The 22,993-nt window shown below is 33.9% G+C and overlaps 2 protein-coding genes across 10 annotated transcripts in view; both read left to right on the top strand.

Moving 5' to 3' along the window:
* The window catches only part of LOC126974115 (uncharacterized), a 250,369-nt gene that overhangs the window by 125,766 nt on the left and 101,610 nt on the right, over positions 1-22,993 (top strand). The window lies entirely within an intron of this gene.
* LOC126974069 (fasciclin-2-like) overlaps positions 18,754-22,993 on the top strand; it is a 171,323-nt gene continuing 167,083 nt past the window's right edge. For all 7 annotated transcript variants that reach the window (XM_050821463.1, XM_050821462.1, XM_050821461.1 and 4 more), the window contains exon 1: positions 18,754-19,185. In XM_050821463.1, coding sequence (XP_050677420.1) covers positions 19,119-19,185 — 67 coding nt within the window. In that variant the 5' untranslated portion in view covers positions 18,754-19,118. The remainder of the gene's footprint in view (positions 19,186-22,993) is intronic.

The raw sequence follows: 22,993 nt of genomic DNA, 5'->3' as shown, positions 1-22,993 counted from the left end.
AATAACGCCTGAATATATCTGCTTAGCAATATCACAGGAGGGCGTTTATGTTTAGTAAAATAAACAATTAATTATGACAATCCAGTGAAAATTGTTCTTAATATATACAAATCAATGTTGAATAAGTAGATGATCATATTTTTTTATAACTATCAAACGGACGCATTAATTTTCGACGATGATGCAGCCGAATGGTTAGTGATTACTAAGCTGGAGGTCCCGGGTTCGAATCCCGGGAGCTGCAATCATTTATATGATGAATATGGATGTTTGTTTCCGAGTCATGGAAGTTTATATGTATTTATGTATGTGTAAGTAAGTATATTGTATTAAATATATCGTTGTCTTGTTCCCATAGTACAGGCTATGCCTAGTTTGGGGCAAGATAATTTGTGTAAAAAGTGTGTCAATATCAACAGAACGTCATTGGTCAATATTATTATTATTAAAATTAAGAAAAATACTTATAACAGCACTGACAGGTAAGAAAAGAATTTTTTGAGCTATATTTACCTTAGACTACAATACAATTATATTAAGTTTGAATAGAATGTTAATCCATTAAATGAATGCCAAAATAATCATTGTTTTAATTGTGTGTGATGTTGTTCAAGTGTTTAGCAGAAATAAAGAAACAAACTATCAAACTCTTATAGAGTAACATAGCACCACCAACCACTACCACTGATCGGCTTCATTCTTTGGCGCTGCGTGGAGATGTGGGTTCTCTGCATCTTCTACCACATTTATCACGGGTAGTGCTCAGAGGAGCTGTTCGGGTTGATTTCAGCGGCCGAATATACCGGACATTACGTCAAAATGCATAATTCCACCCACATCACGTTGACGTCTGGCATTCCACAACCGCACGTATTGCAAAAAAATCTTGCCTCGCTCAGCCACTTTGTGGAATCGATTACCGGCTCCTGTTTTCCCGAACCGATACGATTCAAGGACCTTCAAGATAAGAGCATACTCTCTTGAAAGGCCGGCAACGCTTCTCCTAACACCTGTTATTGCGGGTGTTCATGGGCGGTTGCCTCACCACAATATTCCGAAGAAGAAGAATTTATGATTTTAAAGTCACTACATGTGTCTAAAAAGAATAAAAGTAGAAAAACCATCACACACTACATTATTTATTTGTTTTTAGAACTATTATAGTTATATGATATATATACCAGTGAGAGGCTCCTTTGCACAGGATGCCGGCTAGATTACGGGTACCACAACGGCGCCTTTTTCTGCCGTGAAGCAGTAATATGTAAAAATTACTGTGTTTCGGTCTGAAGGGCGCCGTAGCTAGTGAAATTACTGGGTAAATGAGACTTAACATCTTATGTCTCAAGGTGACGAGCGCAATTATAGTGCCGCTCAGAATTTTTGGGCTTTTTAAGAATACTGAGCGGCAGTGCATTGTAATGGGCAGGGCGTATCAATTACCATCAGCTGAACGTACTGCTCGTCTCGTCCCGTATTTTCATTAAAAAAATATAAATTTAGAGAAAAACGGTTATAACTAGAGTAAATTTTCGGTATTCAAAGTCAATGCAGCCCATAAGCAAATAGTTGGCAGTGTCTCAAGATCGATAAGCAGTACAATTTGTATAACCGCAGCCCGAATCAAAAAAGAGAGCGCAATAAAACGTAATGGCAAGCAATACTTGTCGGCGTGGTAATTTAAATGATTAACGCAGCGCTGTGTACCGAACCTTTCAATGTAGATGTAGTCACGACAAAATGAAATGTGAATAATGGCACTGAGAACGCAACGGGAATTGTAAATCGCAATGATAGTTAAACGTCGGGCGAATTCAAATCAACTCCCTGGGCGCTGTACTTGTAAAGCTGCCGATCGCGATGTTTTGGTCGTTCCTGCAATAACGGGAGAAAGATTTGCAGATCCAGTTTAAGAATATAAAGAAAAAATTGATGATTCAGAATATTTAAGTTGTACTTCTTTAGGCGCGTTATGAAAAATTTTTGAGAGTGAAGTAACAGGGTGAAGTTAGTTCCTAAAATTTTCTGGCGTTTGCGACATTCGTTATTTTTTTTTGGTTTCTTCGTCCATTATTAGGATAGGCAAAGGGTTCAAGCCTGTACAGCCGTATTCGTTATTTAATAATTAATTGTCACAGCCATCGTTGCAAGATTTTTACAATATTGTTATTTATATAAACGTACGCTTCTTGCATGCATACATAAATGCACATACACATTTTTTATATTTATTTGTCGGCGTATAATGATGATTGCGTGATTATGCTTAGGGATAATGTGTCTTTCTCACATTCTCCACTCAGAACATAATTTGCCAATTCTGCAATTAATAGTACGCATTCTACTATTAGCTGTTATTATGTCATATCTACGTTATAAACTTGCTTTAGGTCAAAGAGAGTTCAGAAAAATAGCTGATACGGGTTGCAGGCTGCATAGTTTTTGCGAAAACTTAGCTTTTCAAAAATTGTATTAAAGTATAATGCATATTCATTTCTGAGTCATTAGTGATGACCTAAAGAATGTCTGGTTCAAAGTATAGTAAAGAATATACCTTGAATGAAATTTAAACATTATCTTGTGTGTGTTACTACAAGAAACTTAAACATGTGTTGAACACTTGTTTTAAAAAAGTTCTATTACAAATCTGTGGCTTTCTGTTGTTCAGCGTTCAATAATCTTTAGACATTGCTTATATTTAAACACGAGTCCAAGCTTGTCTAAGGTGTGTCTAATGGATATATTATATTCATAAGGAAGATTTACGGCCGTTTTCAATAACGTATCTCTAGTTACGGATATATTAGTATCACCGATTAATGAAAAGTTCTTATCTATCCATAGTTATATCTAATAAAATTATATTATTAGTTGTAGTCCAATGCTATCAGTCGATAGGTTTTTGAAATGTAGGTAAGCGTAAAATGATAGATTTGTTTACCACTAGTAAGTTAAACTAAGGATGGATAGGTTATTGAAAACGGCCGTTAGATTATTATAATTATGATGACAGATAGATAACAGTTGACAAAATTTGCGTTCCGTTCCTTGATTGTTCCTGTACACAAGCTAAGGACTGTTTTGTTCTGTGTCGTTATTGTTAAGTTACTGACGTTTTTTTGTTTTGTTTTTAAAGTGATAACCCTAACTTCTAGGATTAATACACAAATAAAAATTGAAAAACAAAATTTTATGAACGATGCGGGATTCGAACCCACGACCTCCGGCGTTCCGTGCCGGTGCTCTTAACCACTCGTTCATAAAATTTTGTTTTTCAAATTTTATTTGTGTATTAATCCTAGAAGTGAGGGTTATCACTTTAAAAACATAACAAATTGTTTAGATTTACAAGAGCGACATCTCAAGTCAATTTCAAAACCTCTATTTTGAGTAATTCACGCACACTAACACAAAGTGTCATACAAATCGCGAGTGTAAGACGTAGCTTGTCACGCACACTAAACTAATATTCCTGGGCTGTTTTTAACGGTTGTCTAAAGCATCATGCAAATCGCGAGTGTAAGACGTAACTTATGTTCCTGGCCTGTTTTTATCGGTTGTTGTTGTTTTTTTTTTATGGAATAGGAGGACAGATGAGCGTACGGGTCACCTGGTGTTAAGTGATCACCTCCGCCCACATTCTCTTGCAACACCAGAGGAATCACAAGAGCGTTGCCAGCCTTTAAGGAAGGTGTAAGCGCTTTTTTTGAAGGTACCCAAGTCGTATTGGCCCGGAAACACCGCACAAGGAAGCTCATTCCACAGCTTTGTAGCACGTGGAAGAAAGCTCCTTGAAAACCGCACTGTGGAGGACCGCCACACATCCAGATGGTGGGGATGATATCCTAACTTGTGGCGTGTCGTGCGAAGGTGGAATTCAGCGGCAGGAATCAGGTTAAACAGCTCTTCGGAACACTCCCCGTGATAAATGCGGTAGAAAACACACAATGAAGTGACGTCTCTACGCAACGCCAAGTGATCCAGCCGTGTGTATGTCTAGCAGCAAAAGACTGTCTAGACGTATACATTATTTAAGCATATTATTATATTGACTAGACTGTACTATGCCCTTGAATTTGTCTTTTCATCGAACAACTTGTGATATTAAAGCCATACGTTAATTCCACTGAAAGCCAACTGCCGCAAAAACAACTTCAAAGCACAGTCAAACAATTGTTTTTCACTTTTTCGCTTGTTTCCGCTAGAACAATTCCAAGTTCATTGCCCTTATCACAACATAAAGAAGTAACAAAACGTCTGAACGCTGGGGTGTTCCGCAATAAATCAACAACATGTCATAAATACGGCCAACCCTCTGAGGGTAAGAAGTGTCGCATTTTCCAAGTCATAAAGCTAGTCTCTAATGCACTTGCTCTTAGTAAGATCCGCTTGTGGTGTACTGCTCCGAATTCCTTGTTAAATTTAATTTGACAGTCGTATTATATTCACGACAAGGAATTTCGTTTATTGTAAATTGTGTGCATTAATATACACTTCTACGGCCTTACAAATAAACTTGGTATAAAGCTATATCTGAGAATAAGCCAAGAAGCAAAATATTCACTATCGGCCGTTTTCAATAACCTATCTATCCTTAGTTTAACTTACTAGACGTAGACAAATCTATCCTTTTACGCTTACTTACATGTCAATTACCTATCGACATAAAGCATTGGACTGTAACTATATTGGACATAACTATGGATAAATAAGATCTTGTCATTAAACGGTGATAGCAATGTATCCGTAAGATAAACTAAAGATGAATAGGTTATTGAAAACGGGCGTAAGTCGCTGACAACACTGTCAATACAATGATAATCCTCAAATTTTCCGAATGTCGAACAGCCTTGCAAATAAACGCGGGAAACGTTATACGGCCGAATAAACCAATCATAAGCAAAATGTCTATTTGTGAACATTTTGCATATTCTAGGTTTATTCTCAGTTATAACTGTATATCAAGTTTATATGTATGGCCGCTTGGATCTTAGCACAGTTATTGTATTATTATGAGGTAATTAATATTAGCTGATTTCTCAGACTTAAGAATCCTTTATTGATATTTCCGTCGCACTCACGGGGTCAGACAAAAATTTGTGCGATGAAAACAACTGCAGCTCCAGCTTAAAATCAACATTCAAACATTCAAAAATCAGCATTTTACTCTCGGCCTCCTCCATAATTTAATCAGTCGTAACGAAATTTCAGAAACTGAAATTTAAGGAATATTGTGCGTTGGATTATTTTAATTCAAATTCCAATATTATAATTCTAAATTGGATGTTAAAACACTTATTGAAAGTCTAAAACTACCACCCATTACAATGTATGAACATTATGCCTCAGACCTGAGAAGAATGGGCGCAACAAACTCAAATAATAACACTAACTTTAACATTAATATTATAATCCTGGCTTGTTTTTGCCTAGCAGCAAGGTTCTATCTAGACGTATAAATTATCTAATGCCAGACCGTATCGTTCACCATTATCACTATTATTAGAGACCTATCTCACTATTATTAGAGACCTATCTCACTATTATTAGAGACCTATCTCACTATTATTAGAGACCTGTCGCACTATTATAAGATTCCATAGTGATTCCATTTTCTTTTTGATGTCCAAAGCTCTAATTAACAGTACTATTAGAGGTAACCAATTAAGCTGACGGGGAATACTAGAGGGAGCTGTAATTTATGGTTGGGACAAATAGAATTGAATAAAAAAATCAGAACCCATACATATCATTATCACAGATTAAGTCCACCATACCTCGCAATCCCCATTACATGCCCGAGCGATGAAACATATTGCTTTATTTAGGATTATATGATACCGTCTACCTTTACGATATTGGTGATTTGAGAAGTCGCTGGCCCGTAAATAATCCGTCGGGACAGATGGGGTGCAAAAATGTATCCCTTCGCAGAGCGGCCATGGAAACCGAATGAGGTATCGCTTTGTGATCAAACGATACACCTAATTTAGTTAGCTATGAACAAACAGTTGGGTTTATAAATTGTTTTTGTTTGCAAATTCAGCCGTTTATTCATGTGTTGCTAAATATCATTTGAATTCATTTCCAAATTGTTCGAACCAGTTAACTAAAACAATGTTATGTTACTTTTGTTTATGTGTGTATCAGTCAAAATAATTGGTCTGAATTTTATGTATTTATTTATCTTTAAAATTCATAATTTAGTGCACGTTCAGTATTTTGTATCTATATGACAATTATGACGACACGTAGTGATTGTATTCTGTTTGATGACGACTTTGGATATTTCAGAGGGCCAACTGTTCTTTATTTTTTAATTTTATTCTTGTAAAAAGTTTTATCTCAAGGTTTAAGTTATAAAAGGTTAAGCAAAAGAAAGGTACTTAAAACAGGGAAAGATGTTTGTTTTATTATTTTATTTTGTGTGTTGAAATTTTGTAAGAATTTAGGACGTAACCTTGGTGATAAAGTAACTTTATAACGAATGACACTACCTTTAACAAAGATAAATATGAAAACTGGTATTCCTTCTTTTATACAACTTTCGTCCAATCCAACACGTAAACAAACAATGTAAAAATAATAATAATTAAACAAATAATTAAACAAAGTGGTTTCTTTAAAGACTTCAGATAAATAAGGTAGGTCTCACAATTTTGGCAACTTTCACATTTTATATGACCATTGTCTATAAAACAACCCAACAATAGTTAATTTGATAAGTATGTGTGAGTTTACCAACAAATTATTCATTTACATAGATGTATTATATAATAAAATTATAATTTTAATTAAGTTATAATTATAATTAAACAACAAAAAATTATAAATTTTAACATTTGAATTTAGCGATGTGGTTATGGTTAATCTTACAGTCTGGTTCTTTTGTAGTTAATATATGAGTTTTTTTGATATAGACGCCTTAGTGAAAGCCCTTTCCTTCCATCTTTTCCTATCTTTACGGATAAGGATTGGTACGTAGCAAACTGAGTAAGATCATAAGTCGCCGTCACCGTCTATTTGGTCTGCATACATACATTCCTTTTGCCTTCTAGTATCATCCATGTTGATGATTAGAGCGTCTACTAAATTTCCTTATTTATTTTTTAAGTAGTTTTTTTTGGTTTCTTTGTCCATTATTAGGACAGGCAAAAGATTCACGCCCATACAGCCATATTCGATAATATTAAATGATTGTCAAAGCCGTTTTTGCAAGATTTTTAGATGACAAACAATGTAAAAATTACGTTGTTTATTATAGCTACCATAAGCCAATTGTTAATTTTATAGGCTTAAATAATGATAATTATAATGTACATAACCAACATTCTAATGTACATATTCAAGAATTGTAACTTAGAATAAAATATATTTTATAATCAATAAAAGAGTTTATTAATAAATAGCCTTTCCTTACATTATCATATTAATATCATACATAAAATTTAAGTCATAACCTAAGCTATTCTCAAATTAAACAATTTCAATATTAAATAGTTAAATATAGATTAGTTTAGGTTATCACTTCTGATGTGCGTCTCGAGACGCAAACATTTTTTTTTAAATATAATATAAGAGGGGGGAAACCTTCTAGCGGCTCATGTGATAGGAAGGGGTGAGGCACCCGCTCATGGACATCTGAAACACCAGGAGTCAAGAGATGCGTTGCCGGCAGTTACAATGGGATATACTGTAAGTTTTGGACGATGGAAACCTTGAGAGGCTCATTGTGGTCGGCAAAATAGATGGGAAGAGGCCTCGTGGACGCAGTCCAACACGATGGTCCGATCAGATCGGCTCCGCCCTCGACTCTACGGTTCACAATGCCTTTCACACCGCCAGAGACAGGAATAGATGGAGAGCGATTATACGTGAGAAAGTGATACAGAGGGGTGGTCACGACCCTCAGTACTGAGGATTACGACGCAGGGAGGAGGATACTGGTAGTTTTAAGGTCTCATAGTCGTTAATATCTAATATAAAACACATAGCCCAAATTATTGCGAAACTGAAGTGGTAGTGGGCAGGGCACATAGCTTGACGGACAGATGGCCGGTGGGGCAGAAAGGTCCTCTAATGGCAATCACGTACTGGAAGACGTCGTGTTGGTTGGCCCCCTACTAGATGGACCGACGATCTGGTCAAGATCGCCGGAATACGTTCGAAGTTGACGAGGGCAGCGCAGGACCTATTGTAGTGTAAATCTTTGGAAAAGGCCTTTGTCCAGCAGTGGATGTCTTGCGGCTGATGGTGATGAATATGTTAAGAATGTTGTTAATTTGTTGTACTTTAGTAATAAGGTATTTACTTAAATAAATTTAATTAATTAACTACTAACTTTCAAATATAATTGTCAAATGTATACAATGTTTGGAATAGATAAAGAATCAATTTAATAACGTATTAATTAATCACAACAGTTTGTCCTTTACCTGTTTTGTGGTATTAATCAAGGATTAATTTGATGTCATTGAATAATTGCAGATAATATGAACTATGACTTCACTGAATAGCCGTTACATAATTAATTATAAAGCGATAATGTAGTAATTAGTTTTCATTAATGGCTGTATAATACGGTCACTGAATATAATACATATTACTGGGCTCAAGTGATAGGAATAAAACTACGTACTTATACTAAAAATCAGCAATTGAACTTTTGGATTGTGAAAGTCTTATAAAAACAAACTTATTGGTTTTTGCATCATGATCGGTTTTTTGCCTATGTCTGAACATAGACATAATAAAATTACATAAGGTTTAACAAAAGAAAAGATAGTGATGCATAAAATTATTAAGAATATAGTTCTTTGTAACATTTATTTCTTCAAAATTGAAGTTGGATTTAAAATTATTAAAAATCATAATCTGCCCCTTAAAAAAAGGGCTTGTTGGGTCTGAATGAAGATACACACATACTCTCTAGGGTTTTATGTTTCTCATACCTATTCATCACAATTTTCCAATTAGATAAAGTTATACTACTTTATAGGTTTGAATAGGGCTTCATCATCAGCCGGAAGACGTTTACTGCTGTACAAAGGCCTCCCCCAAAGATCTCCACGACCATTGGTCCTGCGCTGCCCTCATCCAACGTATTCTGGCGATCTTGACCAGATCGTCGGTCCATCTTGTTGGGACTGGGGACCTATCAACACTACGTCTTCCGGTACGTGGTCGCCATTTGAAGATTTTACTCACTTTATTTTACTTTTGTAAATAAGGCTTGTTTTAATAATAATTTTAGTAATATTATGTGTACCCAAATCAAAAAAAGATCTCAATCATTTGATTGACGTTATGTATAGATCTACAGATGCACTATTAAGTCAAGTAGCAATCATTTTAATTGTTAAATAGAGTGATTATAAACGAGGGGTACTTTTTTAATACTATTTGTGCATTGAAAACAAGGGCTGGGGACCCCCGGGTTAATATATTTCGACAATCGGAAGAGCGTTGGCTCTTTTACTCAATTTCAATTTGGCTTAATCGAAATTTCGTAAATATTGGCGTCGAGTGTCGGGAACAATATCCTATGCCAACGGACGTTAATGAACGATTGCATTGTATTGAAATATAATTCGGTCAAACAGTTTGATATTAATTTTTGTTTGTATTGAGTATTTGGATTGAAATATTGATTTATTTGCTGGTATAACGATAAAGACTTAATATTTATGACATTGACTTATAGTATTTTCTGTTATTAACGAGATTCTTAAACAATTATTTAAGTAAAAAAAATTCTGGAATAAAACTCGTGTAGTTGTAACATTATTAACATTTAGTTTTGGCGTAAAAGTTACATTGTTATTATTATTTATTTAACCCTTCTCTGTGTCCTCTTGAAAAACTACAAATCAAAAGTACATATAAATCTAATATATAAAGTTCTCATTTTGCGGTGTTTGTAGTTAAACTCCTTCGAAACGGCTTGACTGATTCTCATGAAATGTTGAGTGCGTATTGGGTAGGTCTGAGAATCGGGCAACATCTATTTTTCATCCCCCTAAATGTTAAGGGTGGTCCACGCCAAATTTTTTTGACATTTTTTTTTTAAATTTGTTTGACTATGAGTCAGCATTAATAAAATACATACAACTTCAAAATTTCCCCCATCTACGATCAACAGTTACTTTTGTATCGCGATTTTAATATCGGCAATACAACGTTTGCTGGGTCAGCTAGTGATATATGTAAGTTGAGATGAATTATTTATGGTCAAACAAATCAAATACGGTTCAGTTTATGTTGGTCTAGATCAATCTAACCTGTATAGTTTTAATAACCGTAGAGCCATGTAATTGTATTGTAAGAACAAATAAAATTACGCATATGTGTACAATTAAGTCCATCTAATTTTATGTTTTGACAATACTTTCAAGTTACTGAAGAAAGATATAAAGTTGCCCCAGAGCGAAAATAAAAAAAAACCAGAGACAGAAAGAGGAATTGTAGAGTCCGCTTGTGCTACACGTGTTTGCCTCTCATACATTGCGCGATATCTTATTCGCATAAAAGAAAAAATAAACCGCATAAAAGAAGGTATATATATATATAAGAAGATATAAAATTTTAAACTTAGATGTCGCGAATAAAAAAACAAACAAAATGAAAGACGTATCTTAAAGTGAACTGAGAACGGTCGGTATTAAATTTAAAGTAAAATTTTGTTTAATAATAGTATGCAAGTTTAAATTTACAGATTTTTGTCTTGAGGCTGATGGAACGCTTCTTCTCTCCTCTGTGATTGCGGCCCACTAATGCATAACCGTAACACCATCCTTGGCGACTGCACAATGCTGTTGCTGTTTGTAAGACTCGCGGTAAGAAGATGCTGCGGTTCGTAAAGGCGGCAGGGTTTGACGACGAGCTATAAGTATGAGTGACGAACACAGTATTTCAATTCTGGAAGCAATGTTACTAGGACTCACCAGGACTAGACAAATAGCCACTCTCTCCAAATGAATAAGTAAATTAAAAAGCAAGTTTAAAAGCAAGGAAATAAACACTACAATTGAATGCCACGTTTGAGTGTTTGTGTACTTTCGGTGTAATATTACATTGGGTGCGAGGAGGACATTCAGCTGATGGTAATTGATACGCCCTACCCATTACAATGCAGTGCCGCTCAGGATTCTGGAAAAACCCCAAAAATTCTGAGCGGCACTGCAACTGCGCTCGTCACCTTGAGACATAAGATGTGAAGTCTTATTTTCCCAGTCATTTCACTAACTACGGCGCCCTTCAGACCGAAACATAGTAATTCTTACACATTACTGCTTCACGGCAGAAATAGGCGCCGTTGGTGGTACCCATAATCTAGCCGGCATCCTGTGCAAAGGAGCCTCCCACTGGTAAAACTGTTTGCAAGAGAGCGGTGATACGCATATAAAGTAAAAACTTATCAACAAAATAATATGGCGTTTAAGCTTCAGTCATATATAAAATGCATACCACAAGTTGAATCCAGTTTATTAACCGTGCATCCAGACGCTAACAATATTTTAGCTTAAATACACGCAGTAACCCTCGTTTTGTGCTGACGGTACGTGACCAAACTTATCAAATCTTTTGTACATTCATGCTTGCCTAGTTGATATTGTAATATTGAATACAGCAGTATTGCGCCGTGGCAGACTATAAATTATTACTAGTGCATAACTGAGCTTGGAAATGTAGGGCGATGTACATCATGGGCATAACAATTTGACTTACATGATTTATTATCAGTCCATTTGCAATAACGCACGTTAATCCATCAGAATACGGTGTGGATTTGCATATCAGTTGCTATTAAGTGCAGGAGACAAAATAATTGAAACGACTAAATTCAAACTTCGAAGCTCTGTCGATTTTATGTTTGCCTAGTCTATCTTCAGGTCTGATAAGAAGTCTTACTGCCGTTTTCAATAACCTATCTATTCTTAGTTTACATTGCTGTCACCGTTTAATGACAAGATCTTATCCATCAATAGTTATGTCCAATATAGTTATAGTCTAATGCTATCTGTCAATAGGTTATTGAAATGTAAGTAAGCGTAAAATGATAGATTTTTCTACCTCTAGTAAGTTAAACTAAGGATAGTTAGGCTATTGAAAACGGCCGTTAGTCAAAGTCCAAGCTTTGACTTACGAATTTATTAGAGTAGGAGAAACTGATTTGTCAAGTCAGGTCGGTTGAGTCAACCGCCGAAACTCAACTATTGACTTTCACCGAGACACGCTATTGGCTTGTACTTTGACTACCTTGTCAGACATGAAGTTTGACAAGCCAAACCTAGAAGCTTCGAAATTTGAAAATAACATACGCACCGATTTAGATGTGAGCTTAACCATTTAAATTAAAATTTAATAATATTTGACGTAAATTTAATAATTAAACTACTACGGAGCACCGTATATATTATTCTACTATGTATATTTATCTAACAACTATAAACTTGCTATGCTCACTACTCGGATTGTTCATGATTGTAACACGTCTGGTGGGCGAAAAGTTATGGAACAACAGTAAGTAACAGAAAACGTTTTAGGAAAAAATATTTTGTGTAATTACAGTTTTATCATGAATAAGCCCGCTGAGTATTTTGTACATGTTCTTCTCAGGTCTAAGGCACTTTTAAAAGGGATTTTGTCTTTCGTTTCTTACAACTTTTTGAACCGTTATACCGATACCTCAGAAACGGAGGCTCGTAGGAAAAAAGTGTCAATACTTCTTTACCTACTTAAAAAAAAAGAAATTTTCATAGATAATTTAATTTTTACCTGAAGTACTTTTATGATAAAACTTACCGTTTTGCTGAAAATCGCGAAATACTCATTGTTTTAACCTTGAGTTGTTAGGAATTTATTCACCCTCATTTTTTGGTCTAGATTGACCGGACTTTAAGTAGATTTCGCGAAACTTACTGCCATTCTATGTACATACTTCTAAGATAAAGACCCAGTCGTTGTTAACTCATAGACTTAAAATATACTCAAATAAAATTTGAAAAACAAAATTTTATGAACGATGCGGCTCTCGAATCCCCGACCTCCGGCGTTCCGTCCCGGTGCTCTAACCAACTGAGCTAACCGTTCGAGTGACGTATCGTTATACAATCTTGTTTGCTTTGTTAAACTCTCAGGTTGTGGCTTCAGTAGATCCTGTAAATAATTTTATTTGTGTATTAATCGTAGAAGTGAGGGTTATCACTTTAAAAACATAACTAATTGTTTAAAATATACACACGTATAGACGCATATAGAGTGCGAAGTCTCTTCAAACCTAGATAGAGTCCATTGGACTAACAGATATATTAGATCGTTAGTGAAATTCTCTCCATCCATTCTACTGAGCAGTCGGTCCGAGGTTCGAGCCTCCTTCCGAGACGCCCCGCGCTTGTAAGCTTCATATTCGGCCTCTAAGGCTCCCGCCCGGTTTCGCTGTAAAAGCCTGTAGGGCTATCAGCACAGAGGAGGTTTTACTCGGTGTTATACCCGAAAAATCCTCTCCTTCCTCCTCGCGAAAAAAAGTATTGTTATCATCTTGCAGTTTAAATAGTATTTGAAAAAAAAAAACGCAGAACTCTACCAATATAATAACAATGGTAGAGTATTAAAATACTGCTAGAGTTTCATATTTCTCAGAGCGTTATTTGTTTCAAAAGCGATGGAATTTCTTTAATTGTCAACAATGAGAACTTCAATGGATTTGAGAGAACAAATAACTTTAATTCTTTGTGCTAATTGAAAAAAAAATCAATTGTCTGGAAATATATACGATACAGTTTCATTAGCATAATAATATATTAACATACATTAAGAAAAATATTGTCCCCCTTTTTAAGCACATTGAGCGCACGCTGTGAAAGCGCCGGCATAGTGAATTACACAGAGTAGAATACGTCTAGATAGAGCCTCTTGCCGTTAGGCAACGCATGACACCAGACCAGGCTTATTACTTCAGTGTGCATGAAAGCTACATCTTACACTCGCAATTTACTAGGCACTTTGTATTAGTGTGCGTGGGTTACTGAAAATAGAGGTTGACAGTTCACCGCTATTTTTCGATGTGTTCGCAGCTCTCACAGTATCTAAACGTATAAATTAGATAAGTATCAGAAAAATGGCGGTTGACAATATTTTTTTTTTTAAAAGATGTCCAAGTGAGAGTCGGACTCGCCCATGAGGGGTTCCGTAGCTGCAAGTAACATAAACGATTTATGACGTTTTAAAAATAAAACAATTTTCGGTGGAAATTTGCATGGTATCTAATGTACATTATATATTTTTTTAGTTTTATAATTCTCTTATTTTAGAAGTTACATGGGGGGGGGGGGACACATTTTACACCTTAAGTGTTACTCGTGCAAACTATTCAGTTTAGAAAAAAATATATTAGAAACCTTGATATCATTTTTGAAGACCTATACATAGATATCACACGTTTGGGTTGGATGAAAAATAATATTGAGTTTCAGTCTATGTATGGGGAATACCCAACATTTACTGTTTTTTTTCTATTTTTATGTGAAAATCTTATTACGGTTCACATAATACATCTACTTACCACGTTTCAACTGTATAGTTCTCATACATTAGAGAAAAAGTGGCTGTCACATACGGACGGACATGAAGAATCCGTTTTTTGCCATTTGGCTACGGAACCCTAAAAACAGTCAAGAACGAGATGTCTTTAAAAAACTTACGGACGTTCCCAATAAACTATCTACAGAAACAGATAAATTACTATCTTCTACTGTCAGTAATTAGTTGTCAATAATCTGAATTGCAATTTCCATACAAACTTCCATCGCTGGTAAGCTTTACGTCGTCCCATTGACAGACAGGTGAGTTACTGTCGATAAGTTTATTAGGACAGAAAAGTGAACGATACTTACGATTTTTATCTCAAGTAAGAGATAGACTGAATATTGAGAACGACTGTTAATAAATTATGAAATCGCAACCTGTGGATGAATTAAATTAACAATGAATTTGTACTGTTTATTCATTACTACTTTTTATTAAATACTAGCTGACCCAGCAAACGTGGTATTGCCATTTAAAGTAATAGTAAAAAAATCAATAATAACAATTTTTGTGGTATAAAAATAGATGACAACCGAGTCTCAGACCTATCAAATATTAAATCGTATCTACATAAAATCTACCAAATATAGGTAGTTAAAATTAAGTTTGTTTTTTACCTTCAGAGAAAGTTAGTAAGATATTCTTAGTTATTCGTTAAAGATTCTTATTAATGCGTTTAAAATTATTTTTTAATTTGATTTCTGAACGACGGGGGACAGATCAAAGGAAAAACAAATTTGTTGTTTTTATTTAATTCCGAGCATTTTCATAGTTATTCACCTTTTAAACCTTCTCTGGACTTCCACAAATAATTCAAGACCAAAATTAGCCAAATCGGTGCAGTCGTTCTCGTGTTTTAGCGAGACTAACGAGCAGCAATTCATTTTTATATATATAGATTTAATATTTAAAACGCTATTATTCTAATCACGATTCATACTTATATTAGATGCAGTATCATAAAAACTAATTAGTTTTGAATATTCTATTGATTGAAAAAAGTGGATGTTGAATTTCTTGTGTCTCACAAGTTCTACTTTTTCCGAACATACAGCAGATTCAATGATTTAAAAGAAATATTTGTAGTGACGACTCAAAAACGCTTAGTGTAAGCCTAATTGATTTTTTTTTAACTTTGACTTTGCAATAACGCTTCGAACTTTGAGTTCTATAAAGAAAACTGACCGGTGCTGTATTATTTTGGTTAGACCGTATACCTTACCATCGGGTGATAGTCTTTCTAATCTCGTCTCGTCACTTACTATCTTAAAAAACAAACACTACAAATCTAATAAGAAATATTTCTATCTTAGATTAAGGTTTGGTTTCCGCTCCAACTAGATACCGCAGGTGTAGTTTCAAAGTGCGGCAACTAATACTACGCCAAAGTGGGCGTACTCGAGCCAGTCTCAAACAATGTGTGACGTTGACGTGCCACATGTTCTGTTAAACTTTGCTTATAATTGAAACTAAAATGCCGGTTTGCGTAGTAAAACTTTGTAAAACAAATACTACAAGAAATAAGAAAGCCACTGGGCTCACATGTCATCAGGAAGTATTTTGAATTTTATTAATTTTAATGTAAAATAACACGAAGCGTATGTTAAAAAAATTGAAGGATACCATCAAGATACAAGCATACAAGCATCTATAAAAGCTATTGTTCTTAGGTAGTGCGGTGTATAGTTGGTGCACAGCGGAGACAAATCCTTAATCTAATATTTCTCCATTTTCAACCAACTTTTTAAAGGAGGTTCTCAGTTAGCGAGCTATATTTTTTATGCTTGTGACCTCAGAACCAGGTCAATTAATAAGAATTTCCCACATCAGTTCATTCATCCAACTATTGGCATAAGCTACTTAGTAGGTAACTTCAAAAAACGTGCGGTTTTACTTTTCCACAAAGCTTTAAGAAGCTTTGGCGGTGATCACTAATTTTAACTTCAGGTGACACCCGTATAAACGCTTAGCCTTCTAAAAAAATTATTTGATTTTTATTGCATTATTACACTTAAAGTAAGGTAGGTTATATTTAAAGTTCATACACGTGTTAATCTAATTTGAGAGAACAAATAAACGATGATGGAAGCTTGAGAGTAGATTTAAAAATGTTATATAATATTTGGCCTTGAAGCTTGTCAACAAATTCTGCACAATTAGTAAAATGCCAATTTAATTTAATTAATTTAAAAATATCCATGGATATTTAATTAATCGACTTAAAAATATAGATAGTCAATTAGTTATAGGATAAAAACGCCCTAGCCTAATTTTAATGCGATAAAAGATGCCACATTTAAGCGTTTGTTTCAATCCAATGGGCTCACAAGCACCAACTCGTTTACCAATAAATTATCTTACTAGCTGACCCGACAGACGCTGTTCTTTTAATGAAAAAATTATGTACCTATGTATTTGGGAATAATGTAGTCTAAAGCTATCGGAAATTAATTATTTTGTTATAACTAACAAGGATTAATATCGTATTTGTGTAAACAGCTTTTACATGACCGCTTTATAATTGCAAATTTTATAGTATTAAAATGGATGTAGTATATTCTTTTTTTTATGAAAATGAGGGACGAGACGAGCAGGACGTTCAGCTGACGGTAATTGCTAATGCTCTACCCATTACAATGCACTGCCGCTCAGGATTCTTGAAAGAGCGGCACTACAATTACATTCGTCACCTTGAGACATAAGATGTTAATGTTAAATGTCATTTGCCCAGTCATTTCACTAGCTACGTCGCCCTTCAGACCGAAACAGAGTAATGTTTACACATTACTGCTTCACGGCAGAAATAGGCACCGTTGTGGTAGCCATAAAAGTACCCATTCTCCTTAAGAGATAGACATATACCTACCATCGCGGACTTTTCTGTAGAACTATATAAGATACACAATTCCATCATACATTATTTTGTTATATCTCAAAAGCTAAACCTTTTGAGATATAACAGCGATTTCGTGGAAAGCTCCCAAACGGCTTATTTTTGCCGACACCTCCAAAAATACTGCGAATTTGTATAAAATATATACAAAAACTAAATAAATTATATATTAAAACCTTCCTCGAGAATCACGCTATCCAATGGTGAAAACAGCATGGCAATCTATGCAGTAGTTTTTGAGTTTATCGCAAACAGACAGACATACAGACGCGGAGAAGGACTTATTTTTATAATAATATGTAGTGATTATAATATGACAGTTTAATTTGTTTTACGTATAAATAAAACTCAATTGAGATGATTTGAAAATTGTGAATTGTGGAAATCCTTATGACTCATACACAAAGACTACGCTTGTTTAGTAATCTGTGGCTGTGAGGCTGTGAGCCACTTTCATTTGTATTACTCATCATTTTTCCCAGGCATATTGATTTTTAACGATAAAAGTTGACTACAACTTATTTGAGTTGATAGAAGAACTATATAAGTAAAACGAATAGTTAAAATATAATCCTATGGCTAATTTATACCTATTTAAAAAAAACAGTCAAAGTCAATGTAAGACGAATTGAAACTGAAAGAATGAATAAAATCTTTATAAAAATATTTCAGTTAAAGTAGCATGTAAATATTCATATGAATATAAATAAATAACTGCTGTATCGATAGTGAAAGAGACAAAAGTTTTTTTTTCACTTACATAATTAAAAAATATCTAAAATACATAAAATAATTGCGTTATTGTGATTTTTTTAGTTTTAGAATCAAAAGAAGTGGACATAAAGACTAACTATTAATAATTATTATTTAAAAATAGTAATTATGCACTTAAATCCGTCTTTAATATCTATGGTTGTAGTAATAGCAACGGTAATATAAAAGTAAGACACCTGTAAATATATATAGAATAAACTCCCATAAAATATTAATTAATATACGTAGCAAATTAAATTTTATTTCAAAGCGTTTGTACAGAACTTATTAAGGTATTTTAATGTTACAAAACTTTATAAGAAAAACCTTAGTACGCACTATGCATAGCTAAAGCGTCGCGGAATGAAAAATAGTAAACAACTACGAAAAACTAGTTTTAATCCTTGCGGCACGCCTCTATACCACAGTCCACACTACACAGACTATTTCTCTGCCTACATGTTGAGCGATGACGCTCCATAGTTCCTCACTCGCCCGATCGCCGGGTAGCGTCGCCCAAGTCGCGTCAGTTTGACTTCGCGCGCGCCGAGAACGGACGTACCAAACTCTAGTTTCTTTACCAGTATCACTCCGCGTCAGAAGTTTATTTAATTCAAACTTGTTGTAATTAAACTTCACAGTAAAATATCATTATGAACTTACTTAAATCGGTGAAGTTTAACTTGAATGAACGATTTCCGAGGTGTTAATAACTTATTAAGTGCCATTTGTGTATTATCTTGTATGAATGTATGCGTAATACAGGTGTTATAAACGCACGTGAATTGTTTGCTAAAAGACAATTACACTTTGAGGCTGAATTTGAATCTCCATTGTTTTTTCTCATTTGTGTGGACGAGAGAGTTTCGTGTTAAAAAGAGACAAAATGAGGTCCTTTCGTGTAGGAGCGACAGGTGCGGTGGCGCTGGCATTCTTGTTGGTGGTTTTAACAGGTACATAAACAAAATTTAAACTGTAACGGTTGCCGTACATGTATCTAAATTTCTTATAAGAAATAATAAATCTCTGTTACCTGCTTTTTATCTTCATACAAACGTGCAATTATGTTTATCTTTTATCTTATCTGTATTAAATTTGCTCAATACACGTGTTAAATTATTGTGGTACTTTACTTTAAACCGTTTTCAATATTTGCATGATGATTCATTGTTTTGTCGCTAATAAACATTTTATAATTTTCAAACCAATGTGTGAATGAATTATATACGTTACGGGCAATATGCATTATCCGTCATTCTATACAATGCCTAAAACATTCAGCTAATATAATATTATGAAATATTATTCACTTTTATACATTGCTCTCACCTAAGCAAGGCCTTTTATGTTACAATAATCAATAGATACGTAGGCGGTAAGGTGTGTAAAAGTCGAGAAGCAAAATATAACTATATCGTTTTAATATTGCAAAAACAATAATCTGTTTTAATGATTGATTCTCTATCTCCGAGTCGTAAAATTGATTCGGTACTAAGTCAATATTAAGTCTGGAGCTAAGAAAAATGTTAGAGAATTAATGATTGATATTTAAATGACATAATGGAACAGTTGGGCGTAAATATTTCAGGTTGTTATAAAATAAACCTCGAATTAAGAGGCGGGAAGAGAAGCAAAGCCAAGCAAATATAATTAAGCGGAATTACATTAAATTTTAGATTAGTTACAAATATGAAATTACTTTCTTTACACGTTGTTTTTGGCCCAGCAGAATTCCATATAGGTAAGACTTAGGGATTGTAAATTTTCATTAGGTATAATGGAAATAACTATGGAAAGCATCATAAATTTAATATTATTTCATACATCGCCTGGACAGACTAAATATTTTGTATATACAAACGTAGTGGATTTTATAGGTAATATATGTAGCATAATAAGAATTGTTTCTTATATTCATAGAAATCAAAATAAGCAACATACCAAACGTCAAAATTTATAAATTAAATTGCTGATAGTAAGTGGAAAAACCAAATGTTACAATATTAACGCACACCATCTTAAGTTATTTTAATGTTTAATCATTTAATTGGAATAAACACAATTAACATTTTATGTCACACTTACCTCATGTCTGAAGGCAAGAAAGCTATTTTACATTACAATAATTATTATAGTCGGCATTGTCCTAATTACAGAATCATTTAAAGTTTTTTATTTTTATTCGTATTTAAATTAAGGAGTTTAAGTTTCTCAAACATTTACAGCTCATTTTTAGTCGTTCCATTATTTTTTATCCACTTTCGCTCCGGCTGTTTTCTTTGATACATAATGCAGGCGATGTTAAACGTCATTTTTAATTCCTAACTAAAATACCACTACTAAAATAACAGTTTGTATGAATTGTCTCTCATACAAATAATACATTACCTATATTTTATAGCCAATCAAAAGTAAGAATAGATAAAAGTTTGTGGCAACTACTTCTTCAATGTCACTCACTCATATAATATTATATTATGTTACTATATCAGTATAGCCAGCAAAAAGTTGGGATAAATAAATAATATAAATTTTACCGTTTACCTTATAAAATGCTAAAATTGTTATATTATTTCAGTAAGCTAATTGAAGAATTCACAATGTTTAATATCACTGTAATACGTAACTTAATAAAAATTATATACATGCCTGTAGATAGAGTAAGTAATCTAGGAACATTAGTAAAAAAAAATCCTTTGTTTAGATTAAGATTAATACGACGTTCTATACAATAGAAAGATAATATTGAATATAATATATTATGTGCTCTCTAATATTGACACTAGTTTCAATAGTCAGTACAAAATATCGCTATCCATTTATTTCACAACGAAAAATCTTTGCCAACTAGGTTGTGGATTAGCCATGGATTTAATAAAACCGTAATATCATTTCATGAAAATAGAAACCACAGTTAATCGAATATTTCATCTGATTGTAATGATTGCCTAAGATATCGGAAAATATTTAATTCGATGCAGATACAGTTAGGAAGACGCTGAGTCAATCTGGCGTGAATTGCTATGAAGCGTGCAGCGAGTTCATTGGTAGAGCAAAGATAATCTTAGTTCTGCGAACTCTTATTACGTTACATTGATATCATCGCGTTTAATTAATAACGTAACTAGAGTAAAAGGCCGTTAAACTATACTTAGATAGAAATTTTGAGCACCTAGTACTTACATTACATTTTTATATAGATGTTTTACCTAATTCTCTAGCATTAATTTAATTATCAAGTACCCGGTAACTATTTATACTTACTTATTAAATTTCTTAGCACCTTGTTAACCCTGACTTTTGATTATTTTAATATTTGTAGCCAATTATTTGTTTCCGCACCGTTTTTTTCTAAATGAATTAAGACTAACAATTAGTCGTTATATTAATAATCACCATGTAGTTAATTCATTAAATGTAAGTGCAATGGAAATGTCAATTATATGTTAGGTACGTAAAGGTAAAACACAATCAGTCCCCTTATAGTCCAGAATGGCTGATTCCTGTAGGATAGGAGAGTATTTTTCGATTTATTTTACCATTATGTGATTGCGCTACTCTTTTTCATTTTACTCCACAGTAAAAATGTACCTATATACCGTTTTGTCTCTTCTAAATTTAATAGTTAAAAGTAAAATCTTGTAAAATATTTGTACCAATTAAGACGGCAGTTTCATTATTCAAGTAAGTAGGTACATAATATTAAGACAATTCAAAGCTTTAACACAGCTGTCGTGTCATTAGCCTTACTTGAGCGTATTAACTATTAACATGGCGAGATTGGCCCTAATGGCTACTGGACGACTCTTCACAAAACTCATGAACATTTGAGTTTATTACTTCCACGTTAAATGACACTTAAAGCCCACATTTATTTAATATACCGTAATTTTTTTCTTTCTCACATTTTTTTTATCTGAGGTCAAAGTATCAAAACTCTTCAGACCTGTATAAATTCTTGTTAAAACCAAAATGGCGACCATTAGAAACTGTTTCAATTAATAATATTATTATAATTCTGTTTGTATTTAATTTATTTAATAGATATTTGTGTAATGTTTTTTAAAAGTTCTGTCTCGGTTATCCTTATTCGGAATAGAATTGGAAATAAAGCGTTGAACGTAACTTCCACAAGAGTAATGCGATAAAAACAGAAATCGTTAAAATTAAGTTAAGCTGAAAATTAAATAGCCCGTCTGCGTTGGTATAATTACTCTTTGTGAAACAAAGCGGTATTATAAATTTATAAGTTGGTATATTGCTGGTGGTATGTACCAACATACAAAGATTTTTTTTATGGAATAGGAGGACAAACGAGCGTACGGGGTCACCTGGTGTTAAGTGATCACCGCCGCCCACATTCTCTTGCAACACCAGAGGAATCACAAGAGCGTTGCCGGCCTTTAAGGAAGGTGTATGCGCTTTTTTTGAAGATACCCATCTCGTATCGTCCCGGAAACACCGCACAAGGAAGCTTATTCCACAGCTTTGTAGTACGAGGAAGAAAGCTTCTTGAAAACCGCACTTTTGAGGACGTCGATTGTGGCGTGTCGTGCGAAGGTGGAATTCAAGGATTTCAAATGATCACGCTTGTAGTATCTACACTGATGATATAAATGTGAGAGTTTGTTTGTTTGCATGTTTGTTACTCAATCACGCCAAATAGGCTGAATGGATCTAATATTGTATATGTCTTATTACTGTAACGTAAAATGCCAACAAAATCGATGGTAACAGCTAGTCTTAATATAATTTAATGTT

Source organism: Leptidea sinapis, chromosome 31 (genome assembly GCF_905404315.1).
Source record: "Leptidea sinapis chromosome 31, ilLepSina1.1, whole genome shotgun sequence".
Taxonomy (NCBI): domain Eukaryota; kingdom Metazoa; phylum Arthropoda; class Insecta; order Lepidoptera; family Pieridae; genus Leptidea; species Leptidea sinapis.
The sequence above is the reverse complement of the archived record's forward strand: the minus strand, read 5'-3'. Positions and strand labels throughout refer to the sequence as shown.